The sequence below is a fragment of the Notechis scutatus genome, chromosome 3 (genome assembly GCF_049901735.1).
Source record: "Notechis scutatus isolate UNSWTSFEM ecotype Mainland chromosome 3, rNotScu1.2, whole genome shotgun sequence".
Taxonomy (NCBI): domain Eukaryota; kingdom Metazoa; phylum Chordata; class Lepidosauria; order Squamata; family Elapidae; genus Notechis; species Notechis scutatus.
In genome coordinates, this window is record NC_142011.1 from 195,514,392 (window position 1) to 195,542,148 (window position 27,757).

General features: G+C 41.2%; 1 protein-coding gene across 1 annotated transcript; it reads right to left on the bottom strand.

The window, feature by feature from the left end:
- On the bottom strand, nucleotides 1-27,757 carry FBXO32 (F-box protein 32). Its single transcript, XM_026679101.2, has 9 exons — nucleotides 27,310-27,757; nucleotides 14,733-14,845; nucleotides 14,196-14,245; nucleotides 13,044-13,136; nucleotides 6,796-6,889; nucleotides 5,792-5,976; nucleotides 2,536-2,718; nucleotides 1,866-2,009; nucleotides 1-670 (listed from the first exon to the last, which is right to left on the bottom strand). Exons 1-9 carry the CDS (start codon nucleotides 27,426-27,428, stop codon nucleotides 581-583), a joined length of 1,071 nt encoding a protein of 356 aa, XP_026534886.1. The 5' UTR covers nucleotides 27,429-27,757; the 3' UTR covers nucleotides 1-580.

The window sequence follows — 27,757 nt, forward strand, 5'->3', positions numbered from 1 at the left end:
TGATGTACAGATGCTTTATACCACACACTGGTTTAATTTGGAAAGCTGTTTCAGAGGTAGAAACTGGGAAATTTTATCTGGATTCAGTTCATTTTTTTGAAGAATAAAGGGATATATCCTTGTAAATCTTTTTTAAAAAAAGTTTTAGGTATAAATATCTTCTGCAAACAAATAAAAAAAGCAGAGTTGGGAATAGTTCCAAGCTTTAACCTAACTGCAGTGTATATCATTCCTCTGGCTTTGAAAATCCAGAAGACATTTCCAAATATTTGCAGGGTGACTCTTCTTTGCATTTCCTAAACTGTTTGTCAACGAAACTTTGCACACCAATTCTTACCAAGCTTAATATTTACAAAAATCTTGCCTTTTTACATAAGTCCAACTAGGAGGCTATATTCTCTCAAGAGTCCAAGGCCATGAGATTATGGCTACTTCTGCCTCCTAAAAGTCTCTTGTCGTCTTTGACTCAGGAACAATCAAGCCGCATTATTTACAAGCTATGATACAAACTGAGCCATTCTGCTCAGCAGTGTAGTGTCCCATCGGAACAATACGATAGGTAGTGAAATTATTTGGGAATTCAGAATCTGAACAAGTTGATAAAGTCTTGTGGCGAAAGAGCAGTCAAGCAGCTTTCCGGGTTATTAGCCGTGCAGGGATGATCAGTGCCCTATAAAACAAGAACATCAAAATCTTTAAAATTTGCATCCAGTAGTTCTATCAGCACCAGAAGGACAAATGGCATACTAAATGCTCATCAATAACTAATTCATCAATCATATGAAGATATGCAAAGTTGGTTTAAATTCACATCCTTTTTATTTGATTTTTTTACCCTTTATTACTTTATAAGCAACTCAGGGCAGCGAATGTACATACTCCTTCCTTCTCCTATTTTCCCCACAATAACAATTCTGGGAGATGGATTAGGCTGAGAGTGAGTGACTGGCATAAGGTTCCCCACCCGCTTTCATGCCTTCGGCGGGATTAGAACTCACAGTCTCCTGGTGATTGGCCCAAAGTCATCTCAGCCGGCTTTCCTGCCTAAGGCAGCACTAGAACTTACAGTCTCCTGGTTTCATTTGTTAATGGAACATTTAGAATATGCATAGTTGAGATAAGAAACATAGTGTCTTAGACCGGAATTTTTTTCTGTTAGGACTCAATGTGGGGAAATATGATAAGGATACTATATACTTAATAATTCATATAATTACAGCTGTGAGATTGGTTTATGCACAACACTGGAAGGGTAAAGGAACTCCAAATGAATTAGAAATAATTAGGAAAATTTGGATGTGCGCAGAAATGGACAAGTTGACAAAGGAACTAAAAATAAGGATGAATCGGATTATTACAAAATATGGGATAAGTTTTATGGTTGGTTAGAAAAGAGAAATGATCAAGACTATAAGAAATGATTAAATGTATTATATAGTATATAGTATTATATATAGAATGTAAACATGTACTATTTTTATATGTGATTTAGCAATGTAAGACAAAGATGTGGGTTAGGAGGATTGTACTGTGTGTTCAATATTTTTAATGTTTCTTTTTGTTTTTGTTCAATAAAACTTGAAAAAAAAGATATTAAAAAGTTTACAAAAGGTAAAATGTTAAAAGAAAAAAATCTACAAAAGTTTCTATAATAAAGTTTGTGTTGACATAAAAAAAAGAAACATGGTGTCTTCACATATTAGGGCATTTATTAATCTACTCATCATTATATGAAATTTAAAACTGTTATTTTTTAAATGGCCTGAAAATCCACAAGATTGCTAAAATCAATGAATTATGTAGAGAAAACAAAAAACCCAGTTCTACAGTGTATTTCAGTGGAACAGCACAAAATGACCACCTACCTTCCATGAAAGGATATGACAATGTCTACAAAGCTGCAAAGTATCTCCATATTGCTCTTTCCGCGGATAACATCTCACAAGCTTGAAGTACATCTTCTTCCAATCCAAATGCCCTTTATCTGACAGTATTAGCCGCTTGCGTATCTAAAACAAAGAAGACACCAAAGAAATGATAGATTTGCAAAAGTACACGGAGATATGGCTAACGGTATGGTCATTCTGCAAAAAGAGAACCCATGAAGAAGTAAGTCTGAGAGAATGCATGCTGCCTTGAAACAGTAAGTGTGGATGTGGCAAGTCTTAAAATTAAAAATAATGTTGGGACAGGATGAGGAGAGGTCAAGAATTAACACAAGAAATAATAACTGGAAGCAACTACAAGGTGTTCCTTCTCCAAAAATGGTGGGGGAATTTTTTTAAAAAAGTCCTTTATGAAGGGCATGAAGGAAATAAAGCATTTAAGCATAAGCTGCATGCCATAATTACTTTGTGGACAACAATATGCCCTCAGGAGAAGCCTTAGAGGCAAGTTAATGTCCATGTGTGATAGGCCACCTTGGTTGAATAAGCTTCATGATTAATCAAGAATGGATGGTGAACTAAGGATTATTCCAATTCATTTTCTCTATATTTCTTTGGAGCTTCCACAACATTTTCCACTGCCGTTTACCTGTCGGTCTGTGAAGTGGTAGTGGCAGAGTTTTTTCCAGAGGAGTCGGTCTTCACTGAGCACCTGAAGACTTGGAGTCACTTGCCCAAGACTCACAATGTCTCGCCCATCTGACAGCCGTTGCATGATATCTAGTTGTAAACACAAGGGCAGGTCTGTGAAAGTCAACCCTTTGAAATCAGGCTGGAGAAATAAAAGAGAGAAAAGAGAATGGGTGACCACATTGAAAGATACCAAGGTTTCTATGCAACTTGTAAGAACGTTCACCTGTTGTATTAAAGTTGTCTTCAAGTTGGAGCTGACAACCTCAGGATTTCATGAGCAGATTCTTGAGGTGGTATTGAAAAGGTTTGCCATCTTGGGTTCTTTCCATAATATTTTGTGTTTTTTTTTTTCAATTTCCCACCTAGCCTATAGCCTTAGACTTCCTAAATGGTGCCCATTCAAGAAATAACTATGAGCATTCTCCATTAACCAAGGCCAGGTACAAGTATTAGCTCACTTCACAACCCTAACCGGGCCTGGAATTTCCATTGCTAAGTGAAGTGGTCATTAGGTGAAACATCACATGACCTCACTGCTTAGCAACAACAGTTCTAGTAGTCTTGGTTGCAGTTGTTAGACGAGGAAGTGACATCATTAGACGAGGACTCACCCTTGTGCTGCCACTTGGGAATGAGTCAGTGGCAGAGTGCAGCCGAAAGGAAAGAGATGGGGGGAAGACAGGCAGGATGGGGGAATTAAAGCACACACTACAGTCATAAATGTGGGTGGGATACTAAGAGCCTGAATTTTGATCACATGATCACAGTAGCACTTAAAGCAGCTGTAACTTCAGTGACTACCTGTAAGTACAATTCTTTCAGTGCCATTGTAACTTTGAATGAATGCCGAACAAATGATCACTGAGTGATTCCTACAATCACTGCCACCTAGCTGGGCCCTGATTCACCTGCTAATGGGTTTTGTAAAATCTTCCTGATGAAAATTATAAAGGTCAGCACATTTGCAGGTAGATTTAACTCTACTTATTAATCTTGTTGTTGAATCTCTTACAGCTTTAGAAAATAACTCGATACCGTCCCCCGTCCCCGAAAATAAGACCCTGTCTTATATTTTTTTGCTACCAAAAAAATCATCAGGTCTTATTTGCGGGGGGTGTTCTGACCCAAACCCTTTTCCAATGAAACAAACAATAACCAAAGGGAACAGAAACCTTTTAATGAGTCTTACAAATCCCCAGTTAAAAGGCTGCTGCAAACTAATTAACTTTGATAAGCACAAACCTCTCCAAAACTGTGTGAGACTGCCAAGAATCACAGATAAGAAATATTTCACAACTTAAGGGTCTTCAAATACCAACTAAGATATTGCAATGTCCATGAGGACAAAGAATGTCTGATTCACAGCTGGCTTTTATCTTCTTGAAGGAGGGGCCATTACCTTGCAGCCTTACTCCCGAGTCACCCGTGCTGCTTCAGCTGCTCTTTCCTCCGATCAGCCCTGCGCACATGCACACTTGGCACAGGCTCCTCAGGAACCTCCTCATCGCTGCTGCCAGCCCCCACAATCTCTGAAGGCAGCAGTCCACTCCCTAATGGTCCTGGCCCCTCATCTGAGTCCTCACTCTCCTCAGCTGTCCACACCTGCTGCCAGCTAACCACAACAGGGGGATGTCATCCACTGGCTAACCTCATTTGCACACGTCACCCCCGGCCTTCTTTTCGCTGTCAAAAGGCCTTCAGGAACTTCTTCTTCTACGGCCAGCAAGGCTTTCCTGAAGGCCTCTGCAGCTGATAGCAGAGCTCTGGATCAATCCAGAGCTTTGTTATCAGCTGCAGAAGCCTTCAGGAAAGCCTTGCCAGCCTTGACGGCTGCAGAAGAAATGGACTGACAAGGCAGGTGTCGGGTTGTGAGAGGCATGGCTACAACTGTCCAAAGGTAAGTAGTAGGGCAGTTCCACCATCCTCCATTCCCACTGTAGCTTAATTTTTACCCGTGCACTCTGGAGTGGGTGGGGTCTTAATTAGGGCTTATTTTGGGGGTAGGGTTTATATTGGGTGCACGTGTAAAAATCAAGCTAGGACTTACTTTCGGGGTGGTCATATTTTCAAGGAAATAGGGTAGCACAGTGGTCCCCAACCTTTTTTGTACCAGGGACCAGTTTCACGCAGAAACACTTTTTCAAGGACCGGAGGGGGGGGGGAGTCCGAGTTTGGTGGTTTGCTTGCAAACCACGTTTCATTACCGGACTACCTAGTCGGGTAATAAAACATCTGCCAGCAAACCACCAAGTTCAGGGAGCGCCAATGCCTCCTCATTGCAACCCTGAGCGACAGATATTCTCTTCTATTGGGACATTTAAAACGGAGGGTTTCAGCTGCAGATTCAGGAACTGCGCCTGGCTGAGGAGCGCCTTCAAAACTGAGCGCTGGGCGGCGGCGGCCCACGGCTGTCTCCGCGGCTCAGGACAAATCCCTGCAGGACGGCTGAGAAACCCCGCCTCTCGGCCCTGCCTCCCTCAGCCTCATCCCTCAGGTGTCTGCCTCGTTCCTCTCTCAGTCGCTCTCTCGCTCCTCCACCAACCCAGGAAGAAACTGCTTCAAAGAAGCCGGCAGGGTGGCTTTTCCTGTCGGCGCAGCTCTTCCGAAGCGCCCGTTCACCCCCACCCCGCCGCCCGCGGTTCAATCCAGTGCTCCATTCTGCCTGCCTGCCTGCCTGCCTTCGTTTCTGGTGGTTTCGGAGCAGCTTCAGCTGAGTAAAGAGGCGAATAGTTATTATTCTCAGCCAAAGCTGCTCCGAAACAACCAGAAATGAAGGCAGGCAGGCAGAACAGAGCACTGGATTGAACCTGGATTGATTGGCGGCGGGGTGGGGGTGAACGGGCGCTTCGGGGGAGCTGCGCCGACAGGAAAAGCCACCTTGCCGGCTTCTTTGAAGCAGCTTCTTCCTGGGCTAGTGGAGGAGCGAGAGAGCGACTGAGAGAGGAACGAGGCGGGAGGAAACCGAAGCCAGAGAGTAGGACAGGCTTTGGTTGCTTCCCCCCTCCCCTTCTTTCATTTGTGTCCTTGATCCCTGATCCCAGCAGCATTCACCGAAGGCGAAGAAAGCCGCCATTTTTATTTTATTTTTATTTTCTTTGCGGCCCGGTGCAAAGTGATCCACGGACCGGTACCGGTCTGCAGACCGGTGGTTGGGGACCCCTGGGGTAGCAGCTCTTTGATCAGCTGGTTAAAAAGTCTGGTCCTTTGCTCACCTTGGTGATCTGGATATTGTTCAGCTGCTGCTGCCAATGAAGAATCATCTCCATTCGGTAGACCCACATGTTTATGTTGCCAACTAGAACAGACTTGCCAACACTCTGGACCAAGGTGCAAAGTGACATGTACAGAGTCTGCAGCAATTCTTTTATCAGTCTGATATTCTGTTGATCTTCCAGAACTTGATGGGGGAAACGAGAGAAAAGCGACAGTCAGATACAGGCGAAGAAGAAAGAAGCCAACAAACTAAAGAGAAGCTACTTTCTTCTAGAAGACCACAGAGAAGGATCCGTTTTGCTTCGCCTTTCCTTCGGTACAAAGGAATGTTTCGGCATTTCCATCCTACGTAGCCTTCAGTCCTTACCCAACAATTTGAAATTGCCTTGCAATTATCCCACAGACTTAACAATAATTAGAAATGTAGGGAACACCATGAGCCAGCCAATGTTTCCTTTAAGTTGACCAGTGCTTCTGATCTTCACAAGACCTTAAACAAAGCTATTTTTTATTATTATTTGGGGCCTTTCTGCCTTGGGTGATAAGCCAAATCTTCATTACCTCCTCCTATCTCAAAACCTGTCACCACTCTGAAGCGTGAGACACATATATAACGGTATCACTTCCTGCTAAAGACAGGCTGCTATGACATTCACACGGGGTTGGGAAGAACAAGGCAAAGCGATTCTACTCATCTGTGTCATTTTTCATCCTTCTCTAACTGGTGTCTTCCATATCTAATATGTTGGATTACCACTAGTTATTCTGGCTATATTTAACGGAGGCTGTAAGGAGATTGGAGGACATCATATTGGGAAGAATTGCTATTACTGTATATTGCATTTGGTAGGATTTAGTTGCACCTCTCAGCAGGAACTGGTCCAAAATCAAAGATGTAAACCTAGCCAGATTGTTTGCTAAATTAATGTACTAGAGATCAGCCTGTTTCTTGGACAATCAATATTCTGCCTTTTCACACACACACACACACACATATCCATACCTTTTTGCACAACTTTCTCCAAGATATTCATAAAGTTTTTCTGCGCGATTCCACTCAGTGACGTCAGCTGAGACTTTGCAATCAGCTCCAACAACTGTGAAGAAAAATAAGACATTCAACCTCTTGAGCACTTCTAATCTGGGTTTTGTTTCTCATGTGACCCAGTGAAACTGTTTTAGTTATTTGCTGCTTGACTTAACAAAAAACAAAAAAAAGGATTGGAACCAGACAGAATTATGGGGAAAGGCAGATGCAAGATTTAAAATAATTACAGTCTATTGGCTTCTTCTGGTAGGTTTAACTTATCAAGCTGAGTCATTAAAACAGAGGACAAAGATAGACAGATGGTTGACATTTAATCTCTTCGGAAATATACAAGAAACTACATGATGGCAGTGAAAGAGACCCAAAAGTCCTTCCCTTCTTGTTACAGAAAATGTGCATATGCTTTTCAGTTGTACTTTCAACAGTCAACATGGCAGCAAAGTGGTATTAATGGCAGGTCAACTTCTGTTTATCATTCTGCCCAATTCTGAATGACAATGGAAGACATATGGGGCATTCTATTAATATCTTCCATAGGCACATGACTGATAATATAAACCCGGGAAGCAGGGAAAACAGTCACAGCTAATTGGCTAATCCAACCAATGCCGACTAATCAACTTAATCTTTATGAATCACCAGGGACTTGACAAAAATAAAATCAAATGCTCGCACTCACAAACTCTGTGCTTTCAAAGCCCCACAGGAAATCACAGTCCCTGACCAAGAATGCTTTCTCATATGCATTTCTACTCATTTATATCTAAACCGGGCATGGTCTAAGACAAGAGCACGCATGACTCAAGAACATGTTGGGTGCCATGCTTCAGAAAAGGTGGAGGAAAGCCCCATTTTGGGTGAAGGCAGAACATACATGTTAAAGGACAAAATAGCTGCCGTATGTCTCCGTCTTGGATATGGTGGTTTTAAGCTACCCATTTTGCACTAACTTCAGAACATTGTTGTCATTGTCATTATCATCATCATCATCATCATCTATGACAAGGGTCTTCAAAGTTGGCAAGTTTAAGACTTGTGAACTTCAACTCTCAGAATTCCCGAGCTAACATGACTGGAGGAGGAATTCTGGGAGCTGAAGTCCACAAGTCTTAAAGCTGTCAAGTTTGAAGACCCCTGATCTATGATCTACCCCAGCAACTGTAGGGCCTACATTTTTGCTGCACTTGTTATCTAAAGACTACAACATGGAACATATATACCCTGTTCAGAATTGATGGTAACACTTAGAAGACATCTTAAAAGGTAAGCAAAGCTGAATTGGAGTTGACACCACCAGGAACTACAAGCATAGCAGGGAAGTTGAAAAAAAAAGCATCTCAGAAGGCAGAGACAAAAGCATTTCTGCATTGTGTTCCCCTGGAAACCCCCCCGCCGCCCAAGCTATTTGGAAATCTCTACAAAGTTGCAAGGAAACAAAGTCGACTTCAAGATGTCATTTTCAGTACTCCAAAAGAGTATAAAAGAGCTTCTTATTTCTGTTTAGCAATGTTCCTCAAGATGTTTAGCAATGTTCCCAGAAGATGTGTAAACTTCAACTTCCAGAATTCCCTAGCCAGCAAAAATGGGCTGGGAAATTCTGGGAGTTGAAATCCACACATCTTCTGGTTACCCAAGTTGAGGAACATTGCTGTACAGCAGGGGTGTCCAACCTTGGCAACTTTAAGACTTGTGGACTTCAACTCCCAGAGTTCCTCAGCCAGCAAAGCTGGCTGAGGAACTCTGGGAGTTGAAGTCCACAAGTCTTAAAGTTGCCAAGGTTGGACACCCCTGCTGTACAGTATTGAATATTTGAAGGACTACTACTAACCTTACTTGAACATACCTTCATTTTAAGACATGCTAAATTCTTTGTTAGCTAACATAATCACACAGATTACTAGTTATCTTGCTGAACATGCTAATTCCATTTTAAAGGGCACCTTAAACCCTACTCTGATTTTCAGCAGGTATCAACAAAGTGGCAACAACATCTTGGTATTTGAGACCTTGGCCAAGTCCTGCCAGGGACATTACAAGAGCTCAGATAGGGTTTTGGGTGACAAATAATAGTTCATTCCTCCCTTTGATATTCTTCTTGCCACTGATCTAATAAAATCATTTCATACAAAGTTAAAATACTCTAAAGTAAAACCAGCTTAGGAATTGACATAATATTTTGTGGGGTGAATTGATTTACGTTCATGGTACTTGGCTAATCCGATTAATTTATTTGAAACAGCCTAGTTTAATTTAAGCTATGCTGGTTTGGTGGAACTTATTCTTTTTCCCACATTCCTAAATGTTCTGCCCATCTAAATTAGAAAATTTTGAATTTGAAACTATAGTACAGCTCAATTTCTAAAGCTTCAGAAAACAGAAATGGTTGGAAAAGACAGGTTTGGTTCTTTAATCCAGCAACTTATACATTTTGAAATGCTAATGGTGAGAAATTTGGCTTTAACTAAATGTCTTTCGAGTTTAGTTATTTTTTAAATGATCCTCTATTTCTTTCGGTCACTCAATTTTTTAATCCAATTTTTATTTTATTTAGAATGGCAACTCTCTTGTTATTTTTTTTTTTTAAATGCTCTATAAGTTATTTTGAGCCATTTCAGGCAGAAAGAGTCATTTCACAAACACTCATTCTCCAGAAGTCAAGAAAATATCCTGTTCCCGAGTCCGGGAGAAGCCATGTTATGACATCATCATGACCCTGGAGTGCACACTTGGTGACATCAGGGGTGGGATTCTACCAGTTTGGACCACTTCTATAGAACCGGTTGTTATGATTGTGCGCAGTTCGGAGAACCGGCAAATCGTGCCCCTGGCTGGCCTCTCCCCTCCCCTCCCTGCCCAGTCAGTTCCTATCACGCATGTGCAACATTGCGCATGCCCGACATCGCTGACTGCGTTCTTCCCCACCCAGTTTCTTTTCTTTGTTTCCCTCCCGATGATCAACTGTTCCTATGATCAGTTGTGCCCGGATTCCGCTCACTTACTTACTGCTTAGCCCAGGAGGCTTCCCTGAGGCCCAGGAAGGCAAAAATGGAGTGGGGCACAGCATTGCCCACCTCCTCCCATTTTTGCCTTCCTGGGCCCCAGGAAGCTTCCTGGGAGCAAACCCTCCCCCAGGAGGCTTCCCTGAGGCCCAGAAGGCCCCAAAATGGAGCATAGGGAGGTGTTGCATGTCCCCCAGGCTCCAGTTTTTGCTTTCCTGGGCCCCAGGGAAGCTTCCTGGGAGCAAAAACACCCCCCCAGGAGGCTTCCTTGAGGCCCAGAAGGCCCCAAAAATGGGGGAGGGGGTGCTGCCATAAAGGAGGAGGAGGAGGAGGAGGAGAGGAAGAAGAAGAAGAAAGGAAGAAGAAGAAGAAGAAGAAGAAGAAGAAGAAGAAGGAAGAAGAAGAAGAAGAAGAAGAAGAGAAGGAGAAGGAGAAGGAGAAGGAGAAGGAGAAGAGAAGAAGAAGAAAGAAGAAGGAAAAGAAAGGAAAGAAAAGAAAAGAAGAAAAAGAAGAAGAAGAAGAAGAAGAAGAAGAAGAAGAAGAAGAAGAAGAAGAAGAAGAAGAAGAAGAAGAAGAAGAAGAAGAAGAAGAAGAAGAAGAAGAAGAAGACATGCCTACCTAGTCACATGGCCACGTCCGCCTAACTACGCCCACAGAACCGGTTATTGAATCCCACCCCTGTGAGACATCATCCCCAAATGATGAATTATGTAATTGCATTCTCATTTGCAGTTGATACCAACCTGTGATGGTTTCCCCAAGTAAATGATGCCACTGTATTCTTGCATCATGACATCTTAAAATCATGGCATATGATTTTATAATAAAATCATGAGATTTTATGCAAGGATGTAAACTGCAGAATCTGAATGACCTTGTCATGCTACATGTCATCATTTACCCCTATATGACCTCCCTGCATGGATAACCATGTTGTGAGTTTGCTTTCTAGTTATGTTTTTGGGGGTGGCCAAATCGAGCTTAATAGCTAGATACCTATAGCAGTCTCTCCTCCACTCTTTCAGCCATCCCTGAGGTCACCCTGTCATGTATCATTCCAAAAAAATGATCTACCACAAATTAGCATATTGAAAATGGAACAAAGCCCTGCCATTCCATCCTGGCTGCATGGAGCAATTTGGAACTGCTTGTTTCAAGATGTATTAATTACAGCATGAGGTGCTTTTGAAACGAGGCAAGTGTCAGGCACGAAATCTCAGGACCACACATGAAGTTTCAGTTAAAGTGATTTATTACTAAATATGCTTATGCATGAGAATCTACTCAACTGAAAAATAAGGATCAACGGAATTAAAGACAGGTTGGACTTAATCCGTTTGTGGCTACATAGAGATGCTAGGCTGATTGCACATTTGACTCGACCTCCAAGTTCTGCCACACCTTCTCCTACAGTATAGTCAAATTTGACAAAACTTGTACCAGGTGGTCCCTCCTCACATAAATAGTTGCAGTGAACAATTGTGATTTCAAAAGCTGCCACTAAATTTTAAAAGCAGGTTGTGGGCAATCATCATTAATATTTATGCCCTTCCTTTTTTCTTCCTACCAATTCTACTTAAAAACAAAACCTTGGTTGTTCTTGTGCAATAGGTTTTATGGAGTGGACCTCACTATGCCTGTTCTTTCAACCAGTTTATAATCTACATGCTAGGAGATATTTTATTTAGTTGGATGGTGTACAATTCAGAGAGAAGTCACTGCCACAACAGTCCTGAATTGTTTTTGACTGATAAATGAAAAGCAACTGAGTCTTTGTTTGCAGTTCCTGATCTAACAACATATAACTGGCTCCCGAACTATGACCAAAAGGCTGTATATCATCTCTTTGTTTGTCTGCAGTGAAGCACTTAATTCAACTGGTTCTGGCAATCTACCAGCCACAACTTTCTCCTAGAAGTGAAAAGCTAAAGCAGTCGACAACAATGACTAAGCAGATGACAGTTATATGTAAACAGCTTTGACCTGCCAGCTGGCTTTCCTACAACATTCAATTGGGGGGAGGGGGGGGAATGGAAACATGGCAAACATTGGAGAGCATAACAAGAAGAGGCCAGAACTAAAATTGAGATTCAAGCCAAAGGGGGCTAACAGGTGCTGGTGGGATTTAGCACCAGGAACTATTCTGGAACAAAGTTATTGGCAGCAAATGATGATATATACTGCTATGGTTCGATAAACCATATAACTAAACCAGATGCTCTTGAGCCTTCAATCTTAAACAGAAGTTACTAGTAGATTTTGAAATTTCTTTCTATAAAAGAAATTGAAATTAGCTTTCACCAAGACTCCAAATTTGCCATCCAAATTTATTTGGATCCCCCAAGAATTCCCATCCAGGGTGGAAGTTATAATCCCAACCAATCCAGGAGGTTGGGCTGGATATTTTTTTTCTTTTAAAAAATAATAAAGTCTCCCACTAATTCTCTTGGGTTTTAACACCGATTACTGAAGATAGCCATTTGTATTCCACAATGCTTGCATCAAGTCTTCACTCATGCAAATAATTCCTTCAGGGTTACTTTTTGCCCCTCTTTCATGTCTACCTTCACCCAACAGGTTTAACCTATTGACTGAATGAAACAATGTTTTTAGATCCAGAAAAAATATAGTACTGAACCACAAACTGAGTGACCAAGCAAACTTAATACACTGTGTGAATGCAGCCATAAAATCTGTAACTGACCCGCTAAAGCAAGCGGTCTGATCTCACCCAAGGACATCTATCTGACAAGTCAAGTAGTTGTTCCAAACATACATCCCAGATCATACATCATATGGTAATTAGATGATAGATGGATGGATGGATGGATGGATGGACGGTAGGTGGGTAGATGGATGGATGGATGGATGGATGGATAGATGGATGGATAGATGGATGGATGGATGGATGGATGGATGGATGGATGGATGGATGGATGGATGGATGGATGGATGGACGGACAGACAGACAGACAGACAGACAGACAGACAGGATAAAGACTGAGGCAGAGAGAGAGAAGGGTAGCACTTGTATCAGATCTGCATACACATATTATGACTATCTCCTATAAAAGGCTAGAGTTTATTGATACTTTCATTTATTTCATTTTATTTTACTCTAATAACCTGTGGATCTTTTGGGGACAAAAACAACCATATCTGAATGAACTGCCTCAATTAAGAAAACCAACCCTTGTCACTCACCCGCACAACATAGTTGAACCTTCTGGAATCCAGAATAGCGTTAGAGAAATCCAGTCTATTGAAAGCTTCTCCCAGGGTGCAATAGCCATGGCGCTAAAATAGAGAATGAAATACATGCAAGATTTATTTCTATTCTGATTAGGACTGAAAGGGTTGACGGTCTGGAATGAGATCTGTAGAACAACTGAGTATACTCGATTTCAAGGCTGAGAGGTCATCAGGATCTCCACTTTCATTAAAATGAGCACTAAAAGGGGTTTTCCAATGCAGCAATCATAGGGGAAGAATCTACTTTTCAACTGGAGATTTCTTGGCCTGGATCTGCTGATCACCAACCAGCATAGGTGCATCCTTTCTTTTCAAGGGCTTAGAACTATCACACTGCAGAAATGTCACGATGCTTTCATTTTATTTTATATTACATAGTCAAATACAAGGGATCATGAGGTGAAGTGGATGAGTCCAAATTAAGAAAATGGACAAGATCAAGATTTTCCATTTTCTTGGGCTCATGGGAGATCGCTTTTAAAATGTGTTTGCTATGCTTATGATACATGTTTCCCACCTCAGCACTTGAAGGGAAATATAATTTTGACCAATCATGATCTGGGAGCTTTTAAGATAACCAAAGGTTTATTCTTCCCCCTTAGATGAAGTAGGTCTGCTCTTTCTCAGTTCTAATTTGAATGAGTGCGATCTGAAGCAATGTTTCTGAATACTCAACCACTTTAAGATGTGGGTCTTCAGCTCCCAGAATTCCCTAGGCAGTAGGAGAATTCTGGGAGTTGAAGTCCTCACATCTTAAAGTTGCTGAGGAAGGGAAATATTGGTCTAAAACAGGGATGTCCAACCTTGGCAAACTTTTAAGATCTGTCAGCCATACTGGCGAGAGAATTCTGGGAGTTGAACTCTGCAAGTCTTAAAGTTGACAAAGTTAGACGCTCCTGATCTACAACATTATACTGGATCATTTTACGAAATGCAAAGTGCAGCCAATCAAAAATCAGCACTTTTAGTAAAATATACCCATATTACAATATTGTCAAAATAATGTAGTCCATGTTATTAACTGCATTTAATGGAAACAATGACAGAAGATGGGAAATTTTCAAGCAAAATTATTATTTGTTTAAAATAATGATGATTACTCACTTCTTTGGTGCTTCCCTTGTGCACATAAATCCATTTTTCTTGGTGAAAATCTGTTCAAACGAAAATACATTCTATTTAAACTCATACAAACATTAATACTTTGGCCCATCTGGATTTTTACAAATACCCTCTCCCCCACAGCTATGGATACCCCTGTTTTTAAGAAACAACTGTGTATTAAAAACTCCAGTTCAAACATTCAGGATTGTAAAACGTTGAGATCAGTTCACTGGTGGGAAAGAAAGGGGAAATCTCTTCTCTGCCAAATACAAATGACAATAAGGTCAATGCAAAGGCATTGCACACAGAGCAAAGTTTAAAATCCAAGTCATCCATCTTCCCATTGCAATGAATCCAAGTTCTCTGGTTAAGGTCAAAATCCGAGTGCAAAATCTCTCCAGAAACTTCTGGAAGAGTTGCAAAAAAACATTTCATGGTGTGAGAAATATGTTCTTTTCTTAGTTCTCCCTCCAACTGAACTCATCTCTTGTTAATTTGATATTCTAATGCATTTCTACTGTATAGGTCCTGTCTTACACTGAATCCTGGTCTTATTGTTCAGCTGGTCCTTCTTTCGTTTTTTCGCAGCCACATCGCAGTTCAGGTTGTGGAAGATGTTCTCCTTGTTGAATTCCTCTTTCCAGCAGTAACTGGAAATGATACAAGAGGGGTAGATACAAAGGGAAAAGAGCTTGAAACTCTTATACATTTGTCTTCATTAAGACTCCTCCACCCCTTCCTAAAAAGGAGTTGGAGTAGAAAGATAAACAGTTAAGTTGACGTATGTCCCAAAACTGCATTGGATGGCAGCCTCTTCTAAAAGACCAGAGGGATCGCATTTTCCTAAAAATAGTTGATTACCCACAGGAAGGTTAGTTGGGAATCATTAATAATCACGAATGGGGTCAGAAAACAGTGGTGGGTAGAAGATGGCAACCATGCAGAATTGCCTTGCTCTTCAAATGGACACCCCATAACTACAAACTTTCATCAGTGATGGCTTCTTTCCTCTAAAATGTTATGTCCAAGGTGGTTGGGATCCCTTCTTTCTCCCACCAATTGCTTTTCTGTTCCAGATCAAACTACAGGTCTGGACTGTCTCTATATTCATTGTTCTTAGCCCCCAGTTTGGTGTAGCCCCCCCGGTTTAAGGCACTAGACTAGAAACAGGAAGATAGAGAGTTGTAATCGCACCTTAGATATGAAGCCAACATGGGTGAGTTTGGGTCATTCATTTTCTCTCACTCCTAAAAAGAATGCTACTGCCAACTACAATTGAAAATGTTATCAAGAAATGTTGTCTGTCCAGGCAATCTCCAGGAGTTAAGACTGACTCGAAGGCACACAAGATCTTACTGAAATAAGGCCATTTTTTTAAAAAAAAAATTCAATTCCTTTACTACACGCCAGTGGTTTTTAGTATTCTTCATCAATCTGATACCCTCTATGTGTGTGTAGGCTGAAGGTAATAGGGCTTGTATTACAGTACTTCTGGAAAAAGCCAAATAAAGATTGGTTCTAAGATTTGTTTGTTTATATATTTATATGCTACATTTATCTGAAATGCATTTTACAGTTCGGTTTTATCTTTATAGCCCCAGTTTATCATGCAAAGATGATTGAGAAGGATTTGTTTGCATCGTTCCTTCTTGTTTATGATCTCTGCTCTTTCAGGTTTTTCTTAACATGACTTTTATCAGTTCTATCATCTTTCCCTTAAGCAAAGGAGTTTCTTCCTCAACAATTATGTGTTGCATCTCTTCCTCTTCCCTTCTCTTTCCTTGAAGCCCTTCTTTTCAAGCTGGCTTGCTCTCTTAATCTTCTACTATCAACCTTTGCACATACCCTAACAGGATCTGCCACATTCTCTCTTCCCAAAGTTTTCTGCCTCTTGCTTTCTTCTCCTTACTTTTATTTTAGACAATAAATCCTTTAAAGGTATGGAGGTTGGGCAGATGGACCCTGCACACATTGAGAATGCCACCAAAAAAAATAATCAGAGATGGCTAAATCGACTCCTTTGATCAACAAAAACCACAATTACTCTTGTTTTTACTTAGAAACCACTTCTGAACTTTGTGCTTGAGGTGGAAATAAATGAAACTTTGATTTGGGGTTTTACCGATTAGATTTTTTTGTTATAGAAATGGCTAATTTATACTATTGTGTAAAAGTAAAAAGTTGAGGTTTGATGTTGCTGTCTTATTGTACTGCACCAAAGGGAGTCACAAGTTAATGCCTTGTTTTCTTTTTTCCCTTCTTTTCTACACTTCTCCCCTTATTTTTCCTACTATTTGCTTTTGTATTCTTGTATTTTATATTATAAACTAATAAAAAAAGAAAAGAAAATGCTACAAAAAAGATCTGATTTTCAATAAATAAATGAGTATATATTGACTGTTCTATACTAAGGGGAACTTCCCTGTGCCCATTGATAGAGAAGCATCTTCTTCTGGCTTCTATCACCCAAATATTTGGAAGAGGTACAGGAGTAATGGCTCAGTAATAGCATATGCTTTGCAAATAGAAGCAACCATCTTCAGCATCCTTAGTGCTGTTAGGAAAGCTCAAATTTTTGAAACCTTAAGTAGTCCCCTCTGAACATTATAAAGATTACCCCAAAGCAAGCTTGGTTCCATCACTTCATAGATGTGTCCATGAACAGTTATTGGTTTGCTAACAGTGCACGATTGTTAGTTCTGGGGTGTTGTTTTTTTTCCAATTTCTCATCGAATCCTGGAATTTCCTACAGGTCTCCTTTGCAAATACTAACCCTGATTTGCTTTTTTTTCAGGGTCAGCCATGTTATGGTAAGTGCTATCATCTGGTATGACAGATGAGCCAGTATCACCCAGAATAGATAACACTGATTTGGTGGTTCCATGAACAATGACTGGTCTCCTGAAGTAACCCAGTTCTGCATCTGTTCACCACACTGAACCAAAAATTAACTCAGATGGGCTGGGTTTATACAACACAATAAGACTTTAGAAACTAACCTTGGTTCAAACTACAAATGTAGACCCCAGCTCTTTAACTGACCTAGTTAAATGTATTGTGTGAACAGAGTTAGCAATTGGCAGAATTGAAAGTTCACGTAAGCCCTATAATCTTGTCTAGTGACACCATTCTTCTAACTTCACCACAGCAGTGATTAAATGTATGGGAGATACCCAACTAACCTGTTGGCCTATTGGGTGGGGAGAGAGGAGAATCCTTATAGAGGACCCCAGAGTTGCTTAACATGGTTTGTAAGTAGAATCTGGCTTCCTCATTGACTTTGCTTGTCAGAAAGTCATCTTTTGTCTCAATATCACAGTGCCATCATGACAACCAGACCAAGGGCAGCCCATGTAATATATTCAAACTTATAAGAGATTCAACCATTTGTTTTGCAGGTAGGTAGAAATACAAAGTCCATGTACTCTGATCCCTGGTTTTTGCATTAACACCATTCTGACTTTGATAGTCCATTATTTCAAGGCCCGTTGCAATCAGGAAGGAACAGCAAGTTAAAAGAATTATCTATAGAGGGTTTTTTTTTAAAGTTAATTATAAATAAGTTGAACCATATAGCAGTTCCAGAAAATGTGTGATGACCCAGGGTGGGGTACAAAACAAACACAGTCACAGAAAACAGGTGAAGCCACTTTTATGCCTTCACTTTGCTTCCAAGCTCCGAATATTCTTGACTGAAGTCAAAAAGCTCCCACACAAACAGTTACAAGAAGAAGGGAAAAAGCAACACAAACCAAGCAAGATAAGGGCTGGAGGACGTCCACAGATAACACACACTGGGAAGGACGCCAAACTCAGAGAGGAATCATAAACTAGAGATATTTCCACGCTTTGTTTCCAGCGTTTGCCCGTACGCAGGTCCGTACTCTTAATTCAGTTGTCACAGCTGCAGCCCATGAAGAGGATCAAAGCCCTCTCCTTCCGAGTAGACCGTGTCTCTCCCTTATCCTCTCCTCCCTGCATGCCCTAGGATGGAGAGGGGATGGGCCTGGGTCCTCCTCTGACTGCTCAACTGGCCTCTGCCCTTCCCCAGCCTCCTCCACAACCTCCGGAGCCACACTTCCACTCCCTGTCGGCTGTTCCTCCTCTCCCTCAGAGTCAGTCTCCACCAGGGGCAGGACAAAATGTCTCATCTTCAGAAGGATGCTTCTTGATACAAGATACAGCTGCCATTTTCTCAACCCTCCCCAAAAAACCAAAAGCAAAGCTTTCACAATCATAACAGTCATTAAATACCAGTTGCACCACAAGACCCATGACCTTTGGGTAATAATCTTCCCCTTCCAATTAACCACTTCTTGCTCATTTGATGTCACAACTTCCTGTTTGTGTCACATCTAAGATATATCACTGATACCTTCAGGCACGGTCACACTCATGTCTCATATATTTACTAAGTGCAATTCAGACTTCTTCCAAGGTCTAAAAATACTCTCAATGCGAGCTGGAGATTGCAAAGAGGATGACTGGGGAAAGCAATGTGAAACTAAAGCTGTCTTATGCATCCAGGAAGAATGAAGATCCAGGAAGTTACATTTGACTTAGACTTCTACTTTCAACTGCCTTTCTACTGAGAAGTACAGAGGCCAAGATAGAGGATCTATCCAGTTCATGCAAATCATGGGAATACAAACTGAATTATAGGTAATCCTCAATTTACAACCACAATTGAGCCCAAAATTCCCATTACTAAGCAAGACAGCTGTTGACTTTTGCCCCATTTTATGATCTTTCCTGCCACAGTTCTTAAGCGAATTACTGCACTTGCTTAAGATAACTTGCTTAACATGGTTTGTAGGTGAATCTGGCTTCCTCATTGAATTTGCTTGTCAGAAGGTCACAGAAGATTATCACATGATCTCGGGACACTGCAACCATTATAAATGCATGCCAGTTGCCAAGCTTCTGAATTTGGATCATGTGACCATGAGGCTGCTGCAACCATCATAAATGTGAAAAATGGTCATAAGTCACACTTTTTTCAGTGCCACTGTAACTTCAAATGGTCATTAAACAAACAGTTGTAAATCAAGGATTATGTGTAACCTCTGTCATGCCCTTGTCAGATTCTGGCTCAGAGGCCGAGCACACTCTGTAGGAGTCTGGCTCTGTTGGCTGTGGAAGAAACTGGGGAAGGACAAAGTCCGGCTGGGCAGAGCAGAGAAGAGGTAGAACAAGGGAGAGGGAGTTCAGAGGAAGATCCAGGCCCACCCCCTCTTCATTCTAGGGCACGCAGGGAGGAAAGGAGAAGGGAGCAACATGGATTGCATGGCTTATGGGGGAGGAAAGAGCCCTGATTCCCTTCATTAGCTGCAGCTGGGAACACAGTGTATAAAAAAGGAGGCTGTGTGCAGCAAGATGTATCATTATGGCTTATCTGTGTTCCTGGCATTTTCCCAACTGTGTGAGTTTTGCTGTGCTTTCAAGTCTGAAATTCCTTCTCCTGCCCTGTCAAGTTAATTACTGCAGTGTGGTTTGTTTGGATTTTTAGTTACAGTTTGTATATACTTCGTTTTCTGACTGAATTTTCTCCACTTAAAGGCTGTTCCTGGGAGTTTTTCTCCAGCCGAAGTTAACCTGGACATTGGGAGCAAAGTTGGAGATAATAAAAGGACTCTTATTGCTTATTTGACTGTGTTGCCTTTGTGCCATGCCCTGGGTCATCACACCTCTGGGATTGCAATAATCATCACAAAATGCAGGAGTGTGCACACCTATCAGTCCCAGAATGAGTTTTACAATATTTCAGGCTAAACGAAATAAAACTATATTTTATGTCAGGCTAACTTTGCTAAAATTCTATTTATAATTGTTTAGCCCTTGGTAGCAAATGTCCTTATTTACATTGCAACCTGTTTGATCTCTCTAGTTACAAAGCTGTTATCGTTTTTTTTAAGTGCTTCCCTAAAGGAAAACAAATCGCTCACCCATCGCTTGTGCTACACAAAACATATCATGTTCCTGCGTACATTGGTAACAACATCCTATTCACAGTCATTCACAGGCAACTCTGTTGTTGAACCTTCTGGACAATTTATGGATTTGTATTCAATCTCATTCTTGGTTGTCTAAAGCTTCAACCAAGAATAAGAAGTGGTTGGATTTGCATGGTACAAACTTAGTCATTCGATGTTCTTCCGCTATGTAGACAAACAGAACACATGACTCATGTTTATATTTAACAGATGGGAATTGGACATCATTCTTCTCAAATTCCCCGAAAGTCTTTAGGCCGTTGCTTCATGAAAAGAAAGGAGAAGAGAATGCAAGAAAAAGAGAGATTTTGTAGAAAACCCAGGAAAGATTCTTGTTCACAGTTTCTGTATATTGAAATAACAATATAAATTCAAAATTGAATGTACTGCACAGGCATACAGTCCGGCAACATGAGCTTTTCTCATTTGCTCTTTGCTTACTAACAAAAATGCCTTCAAATTGCAAAAGGTAAATATGAAATGTGGTGCTTTAGCTTTTAATTTCAGCAAACAAATCTGTTTGAAATGAGGTGTCAATTTCCCAGATTTTAGAGATGGGAGACTTCTTAACTTTTGTTCTCTGCACCTAACCCTAAATCTGTTTTAATTTATCGGTTACAACATCCAGGTTTTCATAAGAAATGAGTTACAACCACAATTGAGCCCAAAATGTCCATTGCCAAGCAAAGAAACTGTTGAGTTGCACCTCATTTTACAACCTTTTTATCACAATTGTTAAGCAAATTATTGCAATTATTAATAAAGTGATTGCTATTGATGTAGAGGTGGGAGTAAATTTTCTATTGGCATTTTGTATACAGCCAGTCTAAAAATGCATGATTTTCAAGAAGGACATCAACTAGTGCTTAGAAAATGTAGAATATCCAGGAATATTCTGATGTATCTACACAAATCTACTTGCCCATATAATACCTGATAGTAACCGATGATGCAGCAGTGAAAAATCATGAATGGGAGCAGCTGTAACTTGAATCCAGGAAGAACAACACTGTCTAAATCAGTGTTTCTCAACCTTGGGAACTTTTAACATGTGTGGACTTCAACTCCCAGAATTCCTCAGTTAGCCATGCTGGCTGGGGGATTCTGGAAGTTGAAATCCACACATCTTAAAAGTTCCCAAGGTTAAGAAACACTGGTCTAGATGTTATCTGAGGCATCACACCTCCCCACAAGAACCATCTTACTTCCAGGGGTGGGATTCTACCAGTTTGCACCTATCTGCTAGAACCGGTTGTTAACATTCTAAGCAGTTCGGAGAACCGGTTGTTAAAAGAAATTACTGGCCTAATCCTGTAAGGAAGGCAGGAAGGAAACATTCTGGTGTTGCTTACAGAAACTGTCTCTCCATTAACCCTTATTACATTCTTAGCAGGACTAGACTTCCTGTCTCAGGAACTTCTCTGGAGTTTTTTTCCCTCCTTTGCTGGTACTTTGCTTGTGTGGAGTGACCATTCAAAGTTACAATGGCACTGAAAAAAGTGACTTATGACCCTTTTTCACACTTACTACTGTTGCAGCATCCCCACAGTCATGAGAGGCCGGGCGAGGAGATGCATGCCTCGTTGTGAGTGATATTGAGTTGGCCACACCCAGCCAATAACATGACCACTAAGCCATGTCCACCCAGTCACATGACCACCAAGCCATGACCACCAACTAAGCCATGCCCACAGAACTGGTTCTTTAAAAATTTGAATCCCACCCCTGTTTACTTCTTATTTTCAGCTGAAACTGTATCTTTGTTTACTGGGCCATGTTACCAGGACATTGACATATCACCTGCTCAGGGGATTCAACAGTACTGTATTGCTCAACATCATGTGATGAGCTCTGGAACATCTTCAAAAGACCATTTTGAAATGTCACTAGCACTGATGAATTTCAGAAACTCTAGATGAAGTCAGAAGCCATCATCACTGGGAAGGTGTTAATGAATATATTCACACAGGGACTCCAATCTTCCTGTTCATCTATTGTACTCTCACTGCCTATTTTCTGAATGAAATGAAAAACCACACCTAAAATACTACATCCAGTTTTGGACACCATGTTATAAAAAAGATGTTGAGACTTTGGAAAGAGTGCAGAAAAGAGCGACAAAGATGATTAGGAGGCTAAAAGGTATGAAAAACGGTTGCAGAAATTGGATATGTCTAATCTAGTGAAAAGAAGGACTGGGGGCACATGAAGGCAGTGTTCCAATATTTGAAGGCTGCCACAGAGAGGAGGGGGGGTTTAATCTATTTTCCAAAGCACCTGAAGGCAAGACAAAGAGCAATAGATGGAAACTTATCAAGGACAAAAGCAACCTAAAACTAAGGACAAATTTCCTATTTGCTGAGAACAAGTAAATAGTGGAACAGCTTGCCTTCAAAAGTTCTCGGTACTCCATCGATGGAGGCTTTTAAGAAGAGACCGGACAGCCACTTCTCTGGGATTATACACAGTCTCCTGCTTGAACAGGAGGTTGGATTAGATCAGGGATTTCCTACCTTGGCAACTTTAAGACTTGTGGACTTAACCTCCTAGAATTCCTCAGCCAGAGGAATTCTGGGAGTTGAAGTCCACAAGTCTTAAAGTTGCCAAGGTTGGAGACCCTGGACTAGATGACCTCCAAGGTATCTTCCAACTCTGTTATTCTGATAGGAACAATGAAGCTACTGCTTATCTCCAGCCTACCAACAACTGCACTACCACCGGATGGTATTTTCCATAACTCTTTCTTTCCATGTTGTAATTGGCTGGATTTTTGCAGACAAGCAGCATCCCAATTCCCGTGCATTGCCTTGTTTGACAGTGATAAGTGTGTTCAAAATGGGGGGGAACCCTTACTCAGGGCATCTTGCTCCAAAATCTTGAGCTGGAACTGTTACAGACAGATGTTTTACACCAGCTGTTGAAAATCCTCAGAATTCTGTGGATCCTCCGGAGCTTATTCAGATTAGGAAGAAAGGAAAATAGGCTGCCTTGACATATGCTTGGATTAAAAATCAACCAAGTTAGTGTGCCTGCTGGAAAAGTCTCTGACTCAGCTTGAATATACAAGATAATTTCCTACAGTATTCCATGCTAGGATCGCTCATATAAACCAACACTAGCTGGGTTAATCACACAAAAGTCCTTTCCGTGAGATCAGATCAGTTATCCATTTTTTTTGGCAATACTGGTGTAACCAGCAGAAGCAGCAAACAGAAGGCCCTATTAAAAGTGCAAACTAGAAATCTCAGAATTTGACCTTCTAGGAATCTATTTCACACAGATGGACCAACGATAATGCATATTATCCATTGACCAAATGTTGATTTAAAAGGATGAGAACTTTTATATGAACTACCTACTACCAATCAACGTTCTCAAGGACTGTTATATTTAGCCACAAGCCCTAACCTCAAAAAAGTTGCAATTAATTTTGCTGTTTCAGTTTGAAAACATTCTGCTTCCTCTGAAGTGGTGGTGGAAAAACAATGCAACGTTTATAAAAAATTATCATCCCAGCCAAAAATGTTTGGGGCTAATGGTCCCTCAGAAGAACGTTTTGGATTCCACTAGGTAACCTAGTCACCCCATCTCATTTTTCATTTTGTTCTGAAGAGCTCTGCATGAAAGCAAAACAAACAGGACAAACTCTGGAGAAAGTAACTAGACCTCTATGAAAGCTTTGTTTTCTTCTGGTTTTCATTTTATTGGACCGAGGCACATGCAAAATGCAACAGTCACAGCAGGACACAAAGAATCCTGGAGCTAAGATTGGTCAGTGCTTAATAATGTTATTGTCTTTATGCAGAGGAGTGTTTAATTTGCAAACAGAGATTACTGTTTAACTGGCCAATGCTGGGTCACATGCCAAGCAAAACAAACCAGAATGACCTGCCATAATACCCAGAGAGACTTTTGTTAACTAAACATATTAAAGCAACAGAGCTCTCAAGAGTTTAAAAATAGATTCAGGCCATTTTGTTTAGTTCAACTTTTCAATAAGGGAGCCCTGAAACCACTTAACTGTCAGGATCAATTGCTTGTAACTAAACAGATAACACAACTAAGCAAAAATTCAACTATTGGGGACTTTCTGTCTCTTTTTATATATAGAGAGAGAGATGGTTATTTCACCACAATAGCCACCCGCTGATTATGATACAAAACTAACCGGGAGTTTATTCAAACTGGCATTTTCCTGGAAAATAAGAACAGGAGATGCATAAATGAAGCCCTGAAAAACTGACCACAATAAAGTATCAATCTGCAGCCTGGTTTCTGTCTTTTGCAGACAACTTATTTATTGTGTAAAGAAGTCAATGTCATCACATTTAATGAACTTTGTTTCGAAGATGTAAGTTAAGTCTTTGGCAGTTCAATTGTATGCCGGATAACTCTGAAACAAACTGTACCATGCTCAGAAAGATTTAGTGAAAAGCTAAGTAAGGATTTGGGCCAACATCTATTTAAATCCAAAATACTTTGCCCAAACTGGACTACAAGCCAGGTTATAGGTATATTGTTATTACTATTCACATGCTATAGCAATGTTTCTCAACTTCAGCCACTTTACGATGTGTGGACTTTCAACTCCCAGAATTCCCCAGACATCCATCCTGGGCAGTTGTAAGCTATGGAAGGCTGTAGAGCAGAGTTTCTCAATCTTGGTCACTTTAAGAATTGTGGACTTCAATTCCCAGAATTCCCTAGCCAGTCATGCTGGTTGGGGATTTCTGGGAGTTGAAGTCTTCACGTCTTAAAGTGGTCAAAGTTGAAAAAAAAAACCTGCACTTATACTTATTATCTTGTAAACAATTGGCAAATCAAATAAATAAATAAATAAATAAAATAAAAACTGCTCTTCCCTAGCCTACAACTGCCCAGGATTTATCAGCCTACAACCAGCATCATCCACAGCTAGATGAGACCTAGATACGGAGAATGAGATCTGTAGTTCTGCTGATTTTCTGTCAGCCCTTTAAGACAGACCAGATCAGGACACCAGAGTCATGCGTGCTAACGCTACTTTTATTATAAAGTTTACCATAGCAGAACCTTGCAGGCCTCCAACTTCCTCCCCTCGCCCTTTAACTTCAAGATAACTAGGGACAGTCATCTCTGAGGTGTTTTCTCAACTTACATTTCTGCCCCAGACTAAAATTTCTTTTATCTGACTGTTGTTTTGGTTGGGGCTCTTGTCTATGGAGATTCTCAGTTATCCAGATGAGGGTTGTCCCCAAAGGTGCTTTTTCAAAAGGCAACTGGACTTTGTTTTCCTTTGAAGACATTTTGGATCTTATCCAAAAAGCTTCTTCAGTTCTGGAGAAGTGAACTGAAGTGAACTGAAGAAGCTTCTTGGATTAGATGCGAAACATCTTCAAGGAAAAACAAAGTCCAATTGCATTTTGAAAAAGCACATTTATGTTGTGGCTCTTCTTCCTCCCAGATTATTTCTGTTGCCCATTATATCTTTCAACTCTCTTACCAATGGAAGCAACCATTGCCTAGTCTTTAAACCACATGCTGACAATTCCTCATTTTCCAGCCCAATTATTTTTTGGAAACTCAAATCTTTGGGAGACCCTCACCAGTTAAACAACATGCATGTTTCCTGAGCTGAACTACCCAACACACTATGTACAAACTTCTCCAACTATCTGATCCCTTTTAGGGAGACTTGGACTACAATTCCCACTACCTCCAGCCGATTATGGGAGTTGTAGCTGAAGATGACACCTCCCAAGCATGCTGGCAGGCTGCCCTTCCACGAGGGAGAGAGTCATGTTATTAAGGTGGAGTTCACTTATAACAACAAAGAGAACATTGCACATGTCTTCACAGCACACTAGTTTCCTAGGAACTTATGAGTAGAACACCAAACTCATATCCCTTGTGATAGCACTGTCATGCAATAGAGATGGCTCACTCCATGTTTTTCTTGCTGGTATTGGGTCTTAAGACTTCCGACCATCAACTGGGGGGGATCAGATTTACATGGAACCACTAAATTTTAGGCAGGTGTCATAAGAGCAATGGAAGGGGGCAGGAGGTGACAGCAGGGAGGACACATCTAACTTCTTTTGCCTGATAGGCATTATCTGATAATTGACAGCATATTGTGGGCACCATGACTTTCATGAATGGACCTTTTCCAATTTAAAAAAAGTTAGTGGCATGGCTAATTAAACAGCCATATGATCAAGGGCATATGAGGCTTAGAAAATATAGAGAAACACTAGAATTAATTACCGATGATTGAAGTCCATGAAAGTTTAGAACAAAATGCATGATTTTTATGTTTTCCAGTCTACGAAAGAGTTTTAGGGGAATTCCTAAGCTTCAGATATTCTGACAGTCCCATTATTTCCTTTATTACTTCATTACTGCTCTCCTTCTCCAAATGTTGATATATTCTCAGAGGCTACATAAGCAAAGCAGCAAGACAAACTGAGTTAAAGCTTAGGAACAGTACAGAATCATTGAACCTGGAGATTCAACTACTAGAAGGTAACATCACCTTAAACATTTTAGGTCATCCTCTCCTGAACCAGCTGCGGAGAAGTTAACAGTTCTCAAATTCCCAATCCATAAAAGAAAAAACCGGGGTGTTATTATAGTCCCCAAAGATCTGGACAGCCCTATGTATACCAGAGGTTAAGGGAAGGCCAGTTGGGACTGGCATCTTGAAGCCAAAGGTAAAATGTTATCAACTGCGTAGGATATGAAGCCAACACATGTTTTGTGCGGGGCGCCGCAGGGCTGGTTGGTTCGCCCTTCCCCTGCTGGTTATTCGCTAAATTCAGCTTGCAAGATCTCCTGCCCGCGATGACGCCACAAGCCAGGAACAAAAAACAAACAAAAAAAGGCATTGCAGCCTGGCGCAAACAGACGTGCGCTCGGGACAAAGCATCCTGCATTGTTCCTGGTGGTACGGTTGCTTTTTTTTTTTTTTTTGCAAAGGCGCACACATATATATGTGAAATACACCTCCGAGCCAAGATCCGCTTCTCCCCCTTGCTCAATTGCTCCTGCCCCGAGTGTCCCCACGGCTCCTACTCCCGAGGCTACCTTAAAGCCTTTGGGACCTACCTTTCGCCACCTCTCCAACCCCCAACGCATCTCACCTGTTCTTCTCGTTGTCGCAGCCGCCGTGCTCCTTCCCGTCCAGGAACCTGGTCCAGCCATCCCCCGTCTTCACCCAGTTCTGGCCCGGTGATCGCCAGTCCTGCCCCAGAAAAGGCATTGCAGGCAACCGAAAGAGAGGGACGCCCGTCGGGAGAGAAAAAAATTGAAACAAACAAAACAACAACAATAATAATAATACAAGGCGCAAGAGAGAGAGACCGCGCGCCTTGGGCTGCCTCCAAAGCAGAAGCTCTAAAGATGCTCGGTTGCCAAAAGGAAACCCGGAGATGCCGCCTGAGCTGAACGGTTTCGTGTTTTTTTAGGACGCCACTTTCCCTCCACCCCTTGACGACGATTCAAACCCCCCGACCGCTTCTCTGCCCGGGCTCCAGCCGCGTCTGTATTTATCCGGGCCAGCTGGTGGCTCTTTGTTGCCGGAAGAAGCGC